Source organism: Brachyistius frenatus, unplaced genomic scaffold (assembly GCF_029030835.1).
Source record: "Brachyistius frenatus isolate BFR_SWC_R1_liver_20210118 unplaced genomic scaffold, ASM2903083v1 Contig_153, whole genome shotgun sequence".
Taxonomy (NCBI): Eukaryota; Metazoa; Chordata; class Actinopteri; family Embiotocidae; genus Brachyistius; species Brachyistius frenatus.
The window spans coordinates 937,164-954,886 of NW_027210752.1; the positions used below are offsets into that span (position 1 = coordinate 937,164).

At 40.2% G+C, this 17,723-nt stretch overlaps 1 protein-coding gene across 3 annotated transcripts in view; it reads left to right on the top strand.

The window, feature by feature from the left end:
* The window catches only part of pak5 (p21 protein (Cdc42/Rac)-activated kinase 5), a 60,253-nt gene that overhangs the window by 31,081 nt on the left and 11,449 nt on the right, over window positions 1-17,723 (top strand). For 2 of the 3 annotated variants that reach the window (XM_069716216.1, XM_069716214.1), the window contains exons 2-3: window positions 2,020-2,243; window positions 4,319-4,363. In XM_069716216.1, the coding sequence (XP_069572317.1) occupies window positions 2,040-2,243; window positions 4,319-4,363 (249 nt within the window). In that variant the 5' untranslated portion in view covers window positions 2,020-2,039. The remainder of the gene's footprint in view (window positions 1-2,019; window positions 2,244-4,318; window positions 4,364-17,723) is intronic. The other variant, XM_069716215.1, reaches the window with a different exon arrangement.

Here is a 17,723-nt window from a genome sequence, read left to right on the forward strand (position 1 = left end):
CGTCATCAAATCCTGCAAAGGACCTTTAATGGGTCTTGGATCCTTTATAATTCTACCAAAAAAAATGCACCATGTGAATCCTCGGGATCCTTATAGTACCCACAATCCTATGTGGCGGGACCTAGAATGTAATTCTCGGCCTGTTTGCATTTTGACATTAAAACAAAGAAGACCTGGACCCTTACTAGAATAGCAGGGGCACCAGGGGCCCTTTTAAGATAATCGAGACATTAACATCCTCAAGTGGTTTTTATTAATTCCTTCCAATGTGTTTGCTCAACTGAAGGTTTGTTGTTTGTTTTGTGCATAATGCACATGTCTAATACATGTATGCAAATAAAGGAATGAGTGGTATGGACTGGCACAGCAATCATTATCTGTGCAAAAGCCAAAACAGAAAGGAGAGAGAGAGAAAATAAGAAGGGGCAGGGTGGCGAAGGTGGGCGAGAGCCGGGGGGGGGGGGCAACGCTGTTTTTCTTGAGGACAATGCCTCCTAAAGTATTATGACACAAAAGACTCCATTCACAGCCACACCAACAACATTATGACATTTTGTTCCGATGACTGGACACAAGGCATACACCCAAACCACCACTATCAGTTTGGGTTTCCCAAACTGCTCCTAAAACACAGACAAGAGCTTCCATGGATGATATGCCTCTAACAGTAGCTGCTTACTCTATCAAAGATATTAAAAAAAAAAAATCCACGGTCCTAACGTGCCATCGTTTTCCTTGTTTTCCTCTTCGCTTCAGTGCATTAGCTATTTTTTTTCTCCCTGATGTTTACATTACATAACCAAAGTGGACACTTGCTTTTTTTTTTTTTTTTTTTTTGCATGTTTGGAAATTTTTGCTTGTTCTTTCCTTGTTTGTATCCTGCAGGAGCATTATAAGGCCGAGGCTATCATAGCACAAAGCAGCAGAGCATGTAACAGCCCAGCACAACACAAAACGCCTCCAAACATGCAGTTTAAAACCGAAGGGACGCTTCAACCCAGCCATGTCGAGTAGACACCATATACTGACGTGGTTACAACCGTGGTGAATATTTATTTAGTCATCACTCTAATTAGTGCTTGCTTTTAAATGTCACGCAGTTTGCTGATGTATACAACACTTTTATAAATGTTCCCTACCATATAGTAAACCACCGTGAGCCATCTGTAAGGCTCATTAATGGATAGAAATGTTTGAGACCTGTTTGGTCAGATATTAAAAGATCTGGAGGCATTCTAAATGAAATGAAGTGTTGTGCACTCCACATCTCTACCAATATTTCTTATTTTTTTTACATGTGATAAACAAGGTTTATGGATATAAGTTGAAAAAAGGGTGAACAAATTTTAGTCATTGTTATATTTATAAACTTGATCTGTAGCATTTTCCAATGTTAGTCAAAGTGTTTACAGCATGAAATGGCCTCTATGTGGTTCAATCTAGAATCAAAACACCTAGAAATGAGTTGAAGAAATACAGCTAATACAGACTTTTGGATGAAGAAATGACATAAACTATAATAAGGTTTATGCATGACAAGTTTTTACTTAACAACAGAGGGGCACCGCTAAAGACGTGTAAACAGTACATGCAATTTAATAGTCACAACGTTAATATGTATTTGCTCAAGTGTATAAAATAAAACCTTTGATGCATGCCTTCACTCGTGTTGTATTTTCAAAGGGAAAAACGCACATATATGATAATGTTGGGACGCAAACTAGATTAATTGCACATTCATCCACTCAACCTGATGTAGTGTCTCACCTGTCATATGCAATTAGATATGAATTAATGCGTTTGAGGTCACAGTGCTAAACTGATTGAAAAACAAAATTGTTAAATCTCTGAAAGGCGATGACTTGCACGTTCCTTCAAAGCAAAATTTGATTTAACCTTTAGTCCTCATAGCAGACAATGTGCATTTAATGTATTTATGTGTACATGTATTTTCTTAAAGTCAATCAATCAATGCTGCAGCTGAATATTAATCTGCCCTTATCTCCTTTGGGTTGCCAGGTTTGCCAGGGTTTTCCAGCATGTTTGGGAAGAAGAAGAAACGGCTGGAGATCTCAGCTCCGTCTAACTTTGAGCACCGGGTCCACACGGGCTTCGACCCACGGGAGCAGAAGTTCACCGGGCTGCCACAGCAATGGCAGAGCCTCCTGGCGGACACTGCCAACCGTCCCAAGCCCATGGTGGACCCCTCCTACATTACCCCCATTCAGCTGGCACCAATGAAGGTATAGAGAGGGAATGAAAAGAGGGCATCAGATCTGAGCACTGGGGACAGAACATTATCATTTCCAGTCTATTGCTCACCTCACCTGTCTTGCATCTTTCTCCTGTTCATCACCCCCCCCCCCACCCTGTCTTTATGAACTGAGCAATCCTTTATTTCTTCTCACCACTGTCCAAATCTTTTCCTTTTATTTTTCTGTCTTTGCATTCTCACTCTCTGCAGGTGTCTGTCATTTCACTATTTTTGTCTCGGGCAAAGGCAAAAGAGAAAGTTCTTCATACCATCTGGCCACTTTACACTATTCAAATGTCCCTATTATGTCTGAAATTGTAGTCAAAGTCTTGTACACTATATTACTTTAAATCTGCATTAAGCAATTTTGTGACAAGTAACACTGAATGACTCCCTCGTAGTGCCAACCTTACTGACAGTTAAAGAAGAACTTTACAACTTTTAATTGCTGAAATAACACAGAAATATTGCCTTCGTATGCAATAAAATAAACCTGTGCTCAGTTAAAAATAGTCAGGGTTACTCTGCTAAAGTCTCACTTAGTCTGTTACCATGTGGCCAGAAGCATTTGGTAGTTAATAGTCATAAATTGTGTAGCCGACTGAATATTTCCATCTTCTTACTTACTTGGCTGTTGTTACATTACATTTTATTGTTTTGTGTTTCAATGGTTTATAAAGAAAAGTAAAACAGACAATAAGTGACATCCACTGTACCTCACTGGGAATGTTTTTTTGGGAATCAAACACCGGTTATCTGAAGTTATTATTACTACTTTAACAGCCAGTTTAGTTCTCTGAGGCTTCCAGCTGCTTTTTAATACATGACTTTTGTTCTGCATCTGAAACCCACCATTAAAACAGTAACTCAAACCCCTGCTAACTATTAACGTGAAAGAGCTGAGAGGTATAAAGTTGCCGATCAAGCTGCTGAGATGTTTGTGTCATTTTGGACGAGTGGCAATAAAATAATACAGTCAGCTGTCGTGTGTTTGCTGGTATAATTAACGAACGATTGAAGGCAAAAAAGCCGAAAAATAATCTTGTAAATAAGCAACCAGATTTTTCTGAGCAGCTGAGACCAAACCAGAGGCCAGTAAATATGACTTATATGTTTATGGCAGATATATCATGTTCTTCTTTTGCCAAACATGAGTGTCATGTGGGTTAAGTGTGTACTTCAGATGTGAGCAGGTAAATGTTGGCTGACATGTTTGACACCAACACCTCTGGTCTTTGCTATTGGAGTCTATCTACCTGCTTGTCCAAAATTGCTTGATGTAGCTTTGAAGAGTTCATCTGATTCAACTTTTTCCATTAAATGATGTCAGAGTTATCAGAAACCTTATTGCACACTGATGTTTCTTCTTTATTCGGCTGTGAGATTTCTCCTTACCCCCCATGTGAATGTGATTGTGTGTCTCCTCTTCTCTCTGAGTGTCTCCTCTGATGTGTTGTTGTTCATTGGTTCTTCCTAACATGTCACATTGACACGTTTGATCAACTGAAAAAGGGCTGTTGTTAATAATAGCCACTTAAACACCTCAACATTTGATAAATTGCTCTTTAATATTTCTGCGCACCTTTCTCTGGGTTGTAGCAGAAAATATGATTGATTTTCTTATATTGAGGGCCTTTTTCCTGAATACTGTAGTATGTATTCGGCCTAAAAGGATCTTTACAGGGTCCCTGCATAAAATGTGGCATCCATTCGTTTTCAATGTACTGTCTGTGGTCCCATTAAAGTGCATGTGTGACCCAAACTTGCAGTACAACACCTGCTTACACCACTTCTGTTGACACTCCCCCAAGAAACGTGTCAATTTTTCACACATTTTTTACACTGAAAGTGCATAAATGACACTGCAGCTATTGGTTGCATTTGAGTACATCTCAAACAGTTTGACTACATGCACTATTAGTCTCGGAGGAACCACTTCCAGTTCCTGCTGACAGCAAATCAGACAAATCAGACAAAGTTCTGTCACAGAGAACAGCAATATGCCACAGGAGATATCTCTGAAGAGGGGGAAACAAGAAAATAATTCTCTTGCTCTCTTCACAGATATCTCCCAAGAAAGTCCGGTCATCCGAAACGCCGTTGCCCAAAGTATGACTTCCTCTTCCCTTCTGTTTTTAAACCCCCCCCACCCCCTTTTTTCTTTTTTCTTTTAATGGTCGCTCTCACACAGTCACAACTCCGCTGTTTTGTTTCCACATCTTCTCCTCCGCTGCCTGCTGCCATGCATTCAGGTGGAGGTGGTGTGTCAGCAGGAACAGGGAGAAACACAGAATGACTCCACACATGACATAACTACATTGCTCTGCCAAGCCTTTTCTTAGACCTCATCTTCACTCTGCTTTTGTATCATTCGCATGAGCTTCCCTAGAAAAGATCAGATCAACCGCAGTAGCATGTTCCCCTTGTCCCCCCCCCCACCCTCCTTGCTATGGAGCGACATTGATAATGATGATAATCATAATGATGTTAATGATGATGATGGTGATGATGATGGGTGCTGAGATATGAAGTGCATGTTGCCATGACAGCTGATTCCGCTCTGCTGGAGGCCACTGCTGTGTAAAAAATAGGTCACAAAGGGTTTGCATGTGTTAGAAGAACCCTTCGACCCAGGTCTTGATCCGACTCAAACCTCCCTTCTCCTCTCCTCTCCTCTCCTCTCCTCTCCTCTCCTCTCCTCTCCTCTCCTCTCCTGTTAGTTAGGTTGAAGCCTGTTTTTACTGTAGAATTCTGATATTTTTACATGTTCATCTTGAAGTGTGCATTCAGTTTTTTCCAGCTGTTTTGGTGCACATTAAAAAGATACAAAGTCCTGGCTTTAATTAATAGGCCTCACCAGGACATGCCCAAATCGGCCTCATCTTGTTATAGCCTAATATAAAAAGGTGGTGGATAGGAGGTGATATAATAACTGTCTTGCTCCTAAACATATATGTATTCAGACAGCATTGTTAACCTAGAACTGACCAAATGGCTCAAAGGTTATTTGAAATGGAAAACCAGTCACACAGAAGTGATTCATGAAATACTCTTTGAAATACAAGATAATCTGTAAAGGTGGGAAATGAGCAACACATACACTGAAAAACAGACATATATAATGATGTCTGGACTGGATTAAAGTCACTGGTCTTCATATGTGGTATTAAAATCAAAATCGCATCTGAATCTGTCTCTAGCTGAAGTCTTTTAGACATGAAAAAACATGGAACGTAGTTCGATGTAACTCAGAAGTCAGGGGCACTACACTCCCTTATCAAATCGAACGGATTTTGCATAACGCTCACTGGCAGTGTACATGCAAAGAATACAAACGAACACATTTGTGTGTAAGTCTTGTGTGAATGTGCTAGTTTGAAGGAGGCAATGAAGGAGGCACTGTTGTTTTACACAGAGTTTATGACTCAGATTTTGTTGTAGATTTTTTGGTATTTAGTTTTTGTTTCATATTCTTCAAATGGTAATTAATCAGTCCACTGACAATATGTGTGTATTTTCATGCATTTGTTGGTTATGCTTGCGAGCATAGGTGTATGTGCTTGTATTACACATTTTGTGGGTACAAAAAGCAACTTCTCATAACATTAGCCCTTCAATTTTAGAGTGAAGACTTGGTTTCAGGTGTCGGTAAGAGTTAGCGTTTGGCTAATAGTTGTAATGGCTAATTTTAGGGGGATTCAATCGGTGTCCTTTAGAGGTGATGGAAACATGACTGTGTGTGTGTGTGTGTGTGTGTGTGTGTGTGTGTGTGTGTGTGTGTGTGTGTGTGTGTGTGTGTGTGTGTGTGTGTGTGTGTGTGTGTGTGACTCCCACGGTGGGCTGGGTTATTTATAGTGTCTCACCCATGGCCTGATATCCTTCCCCATTGGTTGGCCTAACACTTGATTGACATAAGGCTTCCTCTGCTTGGCAGACTCCTCCAGCTCTTGTCTGCTATGTGTGTGTGTGTGTGTGTGTGTGTGTGTGTGTGTGTGTGTGTGTGTGTGTGTGTGTGTGTGTGTGTGTGTGTGTGTGTGTGTGTGTGTGTGTGTGTGTGTGTGTGTGTGTGTTTATGCTCACACCAGGTAGGCCTGGACGTAGTGCTGTCCTGTCTGGCTGACCTCCAGTGCTGTCCAGCAAACAGCACAGAAGGATGGAGTGCAGTAAAAAGTCAACATGGCTGACTTTGTCAACTTGTGTGTGTGTGTGTGTGTGTGTGTGTGTGTGTGTGTGTGTGTGCGCGTGTTAGCCTGTCTTTGGGTGTGTTTGTGTACATATTTGTGTATGATTGTGTGCGTGTTAAGCAGTTAGAGAGGTCGTCATTCTGAAATAACTACTACTTCTGCCCTCTGGCTTGTGCGCTCATCGTTTATTCACAAGGCTTATAGCCTTGTTGTCAGACTGCTCGTCTCAGCTGAGCATTAGTATTGCTTAAAGCTTTGGCTCTCATCTCCATTCTCTCCCCCTACTCCTCCATGCCCGCCACCCTCCCCCTCCCCTCCCCTCCAACAGCCCCTAGCACACATGCTAATCCCGAAGTATAGGCTAACACTGTGCCCTAACAGCATTTCCATGTTTTAAACATTGTGCTCGTAAAGCTCCTGCAGTCTGAGAATTGTACAGTGTGTGCTGGCGTTTGAGTAAGTGCACTGTAACTACCTCTGAGAGGAACATCTTCATTGTTGTGTTGCGTTTCTTGTTTGGATGTGTACAGTACAAGTGTACACATGTGCGTGTGTGTGTGTGTGTGTGTGTGTGTGTGTGTGTGTGTGTGTGTGTGTGTGTGTGTGTGTGTGTGTGTGTGTGGGTGGGTGTGTCATGCGACGCCACATGCGTGTTAATGTGTTGCATTCATGAGCACTAGCAGGGGCAGTGCCGTGGCTATCATCAATGTCAGGCTCGTGTTGCTCCTTGACTTTGACACCCTCAAATTGCGGACCCCCATGGAGCCGATAGGGTAATTTAGGGTGTGTGTATGCACTTGTAGATTTATGTGTTTGTGCATGTTAGGGTGGCTTGTTTGTGTGCACGGGTCTGTTAACGCTATCTCCTTGTTCCTATTTGCTCATGTTTCCTCAGCCGTGGGCCAATATTAGATGTCTTGGTGTAAATGAGAAACAGAATGACCTGTGTAGAAAAGGTGGCGCGTGTCAAAGCAGAGAAGTTTAGTCTGAGCAGATTCTTCTGTTAGCCGTTGTGTTTCGACCGCATTTCCTCTTATCGTATTGTGCTGAAGTAAGTTCTTTACGTTTTCACTGTTTCATCATTACTGAATCATTACATCTTCTAAAAAAAATTTCCCCTCGGGGATTAATAAAGTAAATACCTACCTACCTTACTGCAATTGCAACAAATGCAACTCACTATCACCATCCTCCTTCGTGTTTTGAGACGCTACAAATTATATATAGCTACAAAAAAAAGCCTGAAAAGCCAGCAGTTAAATGGAAGTAATTAGAGTTGCTGCTGTGGAGATACACCAACTCGTCCAGTTCAAATCATCTCGTCGTGAATCTTTTGTCAAAACGAGGCCTTCAACGACTTTAGTTTTCAGGAGGCCGCCTTCTTACTCTGCATGTGGAGCTTTTAGAAGGTCCAGACAACTTGCAATGTGTGAAACAGAAGAGTAAGAGCTATTTTCTAGTGGGGATGGGCATTTCAAATTACTCAAACCGTAAACTTGGGCGCAACAAACACCATCAGACTTCGAAAACCCTCCTTTTGACAAATCTGCAGAGAAGTATGTTTTTAGCTGTCATCGTTGTGATGAAGGTCATTGTTTGCGCTGCATGTCTAACATCAAACTTACTTCGTCTTGTGACAAATCTAGTTATTGATAGATTGGACTTTCTGCGCAGTGCTTTTTTGTTTAATGGCAAAAAGATTTTAAGTGCATTACCGCCACCCTCTGGTGGTAGTAATGAATTATATATATGTATATATTTATTTATTTTTTAAGACTATTCATGACCCATCACTAATCTTTACATCTTTTACACAACTGATCAGGTGACAGAGGACAGGATAGTCCCTCAGAGTCGAAGCCTATCCAACAGAAACAAAGTAATACTGTTTCATGGGTACAGACATGGGAGTATTGCCAAAGTAGTTAAAGCTAAATATCACCAAAACAGTGTGCCGCAAAAACACGAAAAAGAGTACTATTCTCCTCTATTTCAGTGAATGCAATTTAAGTGGGGTACTTTGTTTTGATCACCGGGGTTATCAGACGAGCCTCGAGGCTTCAGCATCAGCAAGCCGGAGAGAAAATAAAAGAAATAAGGATGAAGAAGACTGAACCATCATGATTCCCGAGATCAACTTGGATCTTATTCCTCTTAATTCTGAAGTATTCATGTTTCGCGATGGTTGGATATCTCGTTAACACCCCGCTCATCTTCAAATAACATGTTCCTGTCCTGGACCAAGCTCAAATCAAATGTATCTCCTGATATATGAATATCCTCTAATTATTTATTGTGTCTCTTAACAGCAAACACAGCAGAGTGCTTTCTGCTTACTTTCTAAAAATAAAATGAACATTACAGTATGTGTTATTTTCACTTTAAGGTAGTTCATTTTTAACCTGAATTATGAGTAGTCTGACACTTATAGTGTAGTCTCATATCAATTTACCTCTCACGCCATGTGGGTGGGAAGTTAATGTGGTTGTGTTTTAATGGCTTGGGTTGATCCACAGGTTTTCCACAGATTAATCAGATAAGAGCAGAGATGAATGGAGACGTTTGAAGGCATGCAGAAGCTACTGAATCAGTGAGGGAGCTTTGTAGTTGCTTTAAGTGTTTTATCTATTTTGGTTTTATCGTGAGGGAAGCACATGCAGATGGATTTTTCCTGTAATGAAGACTTGCAGGTCAAATCCAATCAAATTCAGATATATCAATCCTCAATAAGCAGTGTATTCAAGGAGGTATTATACAATGGGGATACAATTTACATTCCCCTCAGCCTGTTTCATCATCCTCTCTTTATATTTCCCAAAAAGACTTGTTACACCCTCCAGAGTCCATGCCTAAACTCCTTGCATTTCAGCTGAGGGTTACATATACTGTAGGTAGTGTGGGCGGAGAGAACTCTGCTGATATTTTAGGTAGCTGAACATCGAGCCGCTGTCAAACCCATTATAGCTGCACTGAAAATATATCAACCTTGCATCACATCAGAACATATGCAACTAATGCACCCACATTTTGAGGTAAATTGTGGATGTTATTTCACAGTGTGAATTAGTTTGGTTGATATGTTACTTAAGAGAATCTTTATATTTTGAGGATGGGTATTTGGAGCGGGTCAGACAGAAACAAGGCTGTCACAGTGTGTGTGTGAAGTCGAGACAAAGGACTGACTGGCACAGTCAACAGCACGTGACAACGGGTACGGCACCCAGGGTGATATCTGGTACTACTGTAAATGTCAGTGGGTCAGTGATAGCAGAGCGCACCCACTTTCCCCCACTAGCTTGTTGGCAGGTGACAGTTGGGGGTGGAGTGTGGGGTTGGGGGGGGGGGGGGGGGATGAAACTCGATCATTAAGTCTTTCTGGAGTCAGTCGCAGATTCATACTTGCAGTGAATCCGAGCTGGATGCAGCTGCAGCCGGGCAGAACGACTTATCATGGCGGGGGGGCGAGGAGATCTCAGGACCGGACTGAGAAGGAGGAATGAGGGGTCGGGGGAGCAGGGCAAGCTGAGGCAGGTGGCGGGAACGATGAAGACCGAGGAGGCGCCGGCATTTAATAAACCCCAGGCCCAGACGATTCATAAACAGTTACAGGTGGGCCGTTCGACTCTTTCCGCTTGTGTCGAGCCAAGACTGCATGCTGGTATGCTGGCTATGCAGATTTGTTTGTGCAACAAGTCTCAGTGTCCACTGCCAGCACTTCCAGGCAAACATATCAGACTAAACAGTGATGGTGCAGGTACGATTTTATCTGCTCCGTCATATTTTGCTTACATCAGATGTTTAAATCGTCACGTATTTAACTGTTTAAACCCCATGTGCCTTATTTATATGGCATTTTAACACTGAACTTTGACATTCAATGAATTATAGTTGAACAGGTTGTTTTCTCATGTTTCTCGAGAGACTGCAGATTTGTGCCCCGAGCACTGTGTGGCTGTTGTTTTTATAGCTTTGCTGGGTTTGCTGTATGTATACATATAGACCCAGAGCTCGGAGAGATAGTGTTTCTAATTTAACAGTGTCACCCAGTCCTTGCTCCAGGGGTAGAAATGCAAACCTGTTTCTTTATTGAAAAGGGAAGTGGGCTATTACAGTTCTGACATGTGCACGCAGAGAGCGGCTAATTTGAGAGAGCATTTAATTGCAGCATGTATTAATGATATTGGGTGAGCTCCAAGGCAGTAGACTGTCCAGACTCAGAATGAATGAGGTCTAGACGAGTGCTTAGATGTGGATCTAGTCCAGAATCTCTTAACATGTCCCCTCACTGCCAGTCGATCAGTCTTTTTTTTTTTTGCATAAAGATTTAAAATGAACATGAAATGTGGCATTTGTCTGTGATGATATTTTTACAAACATCTCCTCTGCACAGATTCACACATGCGCGACAATATTTCTCTGCTCCAGATCTGCCAAACTGCATTTATGCTCTAGATTTCTTTGCACAATGACTGTGGCACTCATTCAACTTCTTAATAGCCAGAAAAGAAAGTTAGATGTTGTGATCAATATGCATTTAATTTCAAGTTTGATTTGATTTTGACTCGGTATGTATTACACTGCATTTTCCATTGATCTCGGATTAAATTGGCCAAAGCAGAAATAGACTTGAAGGAAAATAACTCCTGATTGATGTGTGTCTGTGCAGGCATGCACCCTCACACAGATACAGAGAGCATCTGTCTTTCTTGGCACTGAGCTGAAGTGGATGGCATTGATTTAGACCTCTCTCATTCCTTCCTCCACTCTGCTCCTCCTCCTCCTTCTCCTCCTCCTCCTCCTCCTCTGCTGCTTTCTCACTTTGTCTTCTTGCTCGGCTGCCATTCACAGTCACACACTGCAAATCACCTCTCACGGAGGCTTCAGAGCCACAGTTGGCGGGAGAATTTTGGCTTTCAGCAGCATGCGCTCTACTTTGCCAGGTCAGCTCAAAATGTCCTGGCTAACAACCATCCTTCAGTGTCTGAATGTGGGTTTTTTGGAAGGACATTTAGGCTGTGAATTTTTAACAGGGAAGCATTGTTGCAGGAATTGTTTTTTTTATTTGAGATGACTGGAGTGACATACTTTAAAATCTACAAGTTTGTAGATTAAATTGCTTCCCAATGTCTTGATAACAAAGTGACCTTTTAAATTACTAATCTTCTTGAACACAACATTATTTGCATTGCTTCTCAATCAGCATGTGCTACTTTACGCTTGGTGCGAGGTAATTTAATGGCTGGACCTGTAGTATCCTCGTGTGGCCAGATAGCAAACTACAACTCAGTTAAAATGCACTTCCTGCTCCATTGTGGAAGATTATTGAATGGGAATAATTTTTTGATCCATCTATCAGCTTTATAGAGGCAGCTTAGAGAGAGCATCAGTTTTATTATTTCATAAGTCTCCTATTATTTTACTATTATTTGATCCATTTTGATGTACCAGACCAGACTAAATACTGTCCTTACAGAAACCAAAAATCACTAACAGACGCAGTAACAGATGATTTTCTAAATTTTTTTTAATGCATCACAGGTTAAATCAATTTTTTAATTTTTTTTGTATGATTAGTTAGGTTTAAATACAACAAGTTCCAAAATAGATTTTAATCTTAAAGGAATGTGCCAGAAGTAGTAGAAATATTAGCCAACGTTTTATCAGTTTATTAATTTAGATGTTGCTGCAAAACCTCTGCCGTTTTCATTCCTTTCGTATTCAGTATCAGTTAGAGAAGGGTAAAAGTAACAAGTGGAATACAAATAAGGGTAGAAAGAACAACATGAGAGCAGTTTAATGAGAACAAAGGGGAGTAAAAACTGTGTGTTGAATGAGGGTGGTAGGGGCGGTGATGTGTTGTAGGAGCCTATAACTGTCTGATGGAGCTCAGATTAATGAGCGCTGGTGTGTAATTAATCTATAGCAGGCAGCTGTCCGTTTATCTGTCTCTGAGTTGACAAGAAGATAACTGTGAGACATCAAATTGATCTCCTCCTCCTCCTCTGCTTGCGCTCTGCCTCCCTTCCTCTCTCCTCCTTCAGATCAGAAAGTTTCTCAGACAGTTACAGACTCACTTGGAAACTCTTTGAGAAGTATGGCCACACCAAAAATAATTTAGATCACAGAAATGATCACACTGGCAAAGGCAGTTTATTGATTCTACTTTTCTTCTTAATGTATTTTCTAGAAGTGTTTTCTGGCTGTTTCTGAATCAGCCTAAATCTGTCAATGCTTGAGGGATGGATAAAAAGAAGGGTGTCCAGGCTTTACTGTGCTAATATGCTTAAGGCCTGGGGATTTGCTCTGACTGTATGTTTGTATTTCATTATGCCTCCACCATTAATCCATTTTGCTGGAAATCCTTCCTGACTCCATGCATTGCGCCGTGTATGTGACTCAGGGATCCTGGAGCATTTTTCCGGCTAAGGTGAAAGGTGACTGGGTCAAACTGGTCCGACCCTCTGGCTATAGGGAGCTGTGGGGGTAGGGAGCGTAATGTCAGTGGAGGAAAATATGGCCACCAATACTCACCAGGGGCTGCACATTTTGCCTTCAGCAGCATAATGCACATAAACATACACTATTCTCTATACAAGTGACACGTGCACGTATATTAATCCCTGTGAACACCACAACAGGCGTTTTATGTAGGCACACAAATATACATTATTATATTAATATATACAAATAATGCCTTGTATCTGTTCCTCCTTTTTGAGTTCTATAAGTAGTTAAAACATATGCTGATTTAGCATTTCCAGACTCTTTAATTTGAATAGTTTTTGAGGCCACAAGAGGTAAAACTAGGTAGTATTTCAGAAAGAGATTTAATCAGAGAAAAGTCTGTAAAATCAGCTTTATCTTTCAATTTATTTTATATAAGTTATCGGTTTTTTTTTTTCTTTTGTCTCTCACTCTTATAATTATTTGGTAATTCTTTGGGTTTATCTCATGACAGTTAAGACATTAAGTTCCTACCTAAATCTTCCAAAGAGTTTCAGCTCCTAAATCATTGTGAAATAAGCTCTAGAGGTCATTTAAGTCAGTTTGTGACGACAAGCAGAGGTAACTGCTACAGTCTCTGTTTTAAAAATGTATAATGATAATTAGATAAAATATGCAAGTTCTTTCCCAGTAACCATACCCTTAAATATGAAACTAATTGTAGATATGTAACCTTAACATTAAAGCATTTAAGGAAATGTTTCAATTTTATTGCAGGTTCTCTTTGGCAAAAAAAACCAAAACTAGTTCTTATTTTATGACACAAGAGGCCGCTGTTGTAGTATTATTATTATTATTATTATCTCGACACTGCTTGAAGTTATATTTGGTTCAGAGGTGCCCAGGTTTTTTGCTGAAGAGCCAAAAATGTATCTGGATTGAGAGCCGCAGCACAAAAATACATGCTTATGTTATGTGAAATTACATTTCATTAAAATGTGATCTATTTGACTGAAAATTTACATTTTAAATCTTAAATAACACATCATAATAATTAAAGCAATACTCTTGTATCTGTGATTGTAGTATTATTGTTTTGCAAGTGTGTTTTGACAGTGTCGCTACCTCGATCTCTGATCTTGACTGGCAGCACAAAGTCAGTGACTTAAGACACACTAACAAGCACATGAACATCAGCAGGGGAGAGAGAGAGAATGCCATAATTCTTCGTACTCTAATAGGAAAATTTAACAACACTATTCTCTACATTGCCATAAAACTCGGATTATTCACTTTTTAGCTGCTCAAAATTTACAGATTGTAGTTATAGGATTTTAAAGCATTTAGGAATAACGATAATAAGATTGTAGTTGTCAAATGCTGTGGTGGGCCACAACAATGAAGGTGTGGGCCAAACTTGGCCCGCAGGCCCCAAATTGGGCTTCTCTCATCTACCTTCTTTATACAAAGCTTCTCAATCTCTTTAATTTTTGAATCACAGGAAGAAGTGTAGGCCCATTCATGGCAAATTTTTTTTTTTCCCCATTTTTTTTTTTTTTTTTTAATAAACATAGCAGCCCTGTTGAACCACTGCATGATTTAATAACACTGAACACTTGTGATCTTTATTCCTTGTATTAAATGTTTTGTCATAGGCTTCTTTATTTCTCTTGCCTTTATCATATGTTTTGCATACAGACACGCCCACATGCACACACACAGGCGCATATTTGCTTTAAGACATTGGAATCGGCTTTAGCGGAATCATTTTTTACTCAGCATTGATTATCATGTATTGTATGATGGTTTCCATTTATTTAATGAAACCCTCAGTTTGTCCTCAGCAGGATGAGATGATAGTTATTAACTACTGTAATTAATAGGCAGCAGGATGGCCTGAGGAAACAGGTCAGCTCATAGCCTATTAATCATGGAAATGCTCCAAAATCTGCTACTTGAATAATCCTGTTCATATTTGCTGAAACCTAAACTGTAGTTCAGCTAATAACGTGTCAAGAACTCAATGATACCACTCGGTGAAATCTTCCACTGAATATTACAGGTGGGTCAACCTGTCAGCCTGCATACCGATCTGAGGTCGTGTTCGACGGGGCTTTCAGGTCAGGATTAGTCAGTCTAATTAATAACTGAGATACAAGATATGTGCCGCTGGGAATCTTATTACCAGAAGCCTCACTGTACTTTGTCCCTTTATCAGTGAAATTACCATCCACGTCATTTTTATTCACGGCTGTGTAATTCACAATTAATGTGCTGCTTCAGATGGAAAATACTGAGTCAGACCAGCAGAGAGCAGCAAACACACAAAATACTGCTGCTGCCACTGGGAAACTTCTCAGTCCCTTGATAGCAACAACTTCTTGTTATTCATTCAGGCACAACAGGTTTAGGGATGATCTTTTGGATTAAGCCTAAAAGATTGTTTAACTCAACAGTTTTTGCAACAGTAAACTTTTTTCAGTTTACTGTCATTTTATGTAAAAGAGCTGATATATAAGACTAAACTAATCTGATTGAAGAGGATTCTTCCAGTTTAACAGTTCAAATCAACTGCTCCTGTAACCGAAGCAGTTGTTGACTTAGTGCACAATGCAAAACGTAATTTTATATACAATTCAACATAACATTTGTGTGGAGTCTCCCATTTCTTATTCAGCCTTGAGCAACACTGCAGTGCTGCTGAAATGACCTTAAAAATGGTTTTAACTTCAATCCTTCCATCAAAAAAACTACACTTTTTTTGATTGTACTATTAAAAAAAAAAAAATTTTAACCAGAGTTTTCATAAAATGTGGAGTTGGTTGGAGTGGGTATCTTGAATATTCAGGTCACAATTTACTGACAAATTTTACATTTTAAAGTTCCCTGTACTATTATATCCTTTATTATGATATCATATATTATATCCATATTAATAAGTAGTTTGTGTTTGTTCAAAATATAATAGTTAGACAAGATTCTTTACATAAAAATATTCTATGGATTAAGGAATGTCCTAATATATGTATCCTTAATGTTTTAAAATATTTTGTATTGTATTATGCTGAATAGTGTTGTGATGTATAAACTAAGTAACTTTCATGTCTTTCAGCTTCTCCGCGTTGTGTAAAAAGACTCTTTTATTAATAGACACTTAGAAAGAAAGCATTAATAGCCTTTTAGTTTTAGTAGCTTGTTGCTTTTTACTATTTTCAGCCAGCAGAGGGAGCTGGAGGATAAGAACATCCTAACCTAAGTATTTACCTGAACTGATTATCTATTTTAAATCCCTGTTATGTCGACTGAATTCATGCACTGTTCTTAAAGATAAGAGCTTTTGTCTTGTATAATGTTGTCAACATAAATAAAGACCCTGATATGTACATTTTTCTGTTATCACTGTGAACAATGGGTGCTTGATTTTATACAAAAAATATCCCCTCTCTGTTTATGCATCAGCTGTTGTAGTCACTTTATTTCATCATTCATTTAATCAGTGCTGTAGGTCGTTCGGTTCTTCTCGAGACACGCTAAGGAGAGTCGTGAGTAGTCTCTTTATCTGCCGTCTCAAGGGCTCTCTGATATTATCTTTCTCAGACAGCAGTGAATAAGCTTCTGTTCACAAATTGGTCACTGATGCAGAGGGATACTGCACTTCAGGAGCAGCAGCGGCGGTAGTAGTAGAAGTGTGTGCTCGCCGTGTGTGTGTGTGTGTGTGTGTGTGTGTATGTATATATATACATAGTATGTATAAATACTCACGCGTGCTTGTTCTCTGCAGTGTGAGTCGTGACAGATTCACAGAGTAAAGATGGTGCCGGGGATTTAACACACGAAGATGGAGGGAGAGAGGGAGAGTGTAGAGATGTGGATGGAAGGATGGTATCTGTTGTACTAATGTTCACTCTTTCTACTTAAAAATATCTCTACATGTCAGCAAACATCCAAGTGGAAAAAAAAAAAAAAAAAAAAAAATTCTATGTGGTGACGCTGTGGCAGGACTGGGAGTTGGAGTGGGTGTGCTGAGTGGGCGACGTTCTGCCGTGTTTGTGTGTTTTTGTGGAGCGGTGGGGGTGATGAGCTTACATGAGGATATTCACGCACTGAAATGTAGCTGCTGAACTTTGATGGACTGAAGCCTGCAACATTTCAGTGAGGTTTATAATCCAACAGACGTTTAAAAATACAAACATATGCACATTCAAATTTTTTTTCGCAGGGTAACTATTTTCTATTGCTTATAGATTAATCAATGAGGAAAGTATCTTTTAGTTGCAGTCCCCCACTCTGTCTTCATTGGAGAAAATGCACATAGGCACATGACCAACCAGCACCCATCCGTGACCTCACCCATTGGTTTGTGAGGTGCCGCTTTAAAGCCTCAAGTTAGGCAGTTTGGCCGTCGCCACCTTGTGTTTTTTTTAGAGCCTGAAGTGACCATATTTGGACGAACCGGGGAGGAGTGAGGGATTGATTTGACTCGATCGTACTGGGAACCTGCGAAAAATTGCCCAGCCCACCTATAGCGGAAACCTGACTGCACCTCAAGCTTGTCAATCAAACCAGACACGCCCCCAGCCATAGCTTTTTTTTTTAAGGGCCTAATATCTAATTAATGATGGAATTATTTTCAGATGGACCACCCTAACACTGATCAGAAAGAGTACATTTAATGAAAAACACCATATTGACTTGCAGAAGGAATTAATGACTTTGTATTTCATGAGAGAACTTGAATGGGCATCTATGGAGCAAACAGGCATTTTGGAGCCAACCCTTGTGGCCTTTGGTGGTATTGCACTTTAAGCCACTTTGTATTGACCTTACTTTTCTGAGTCCAC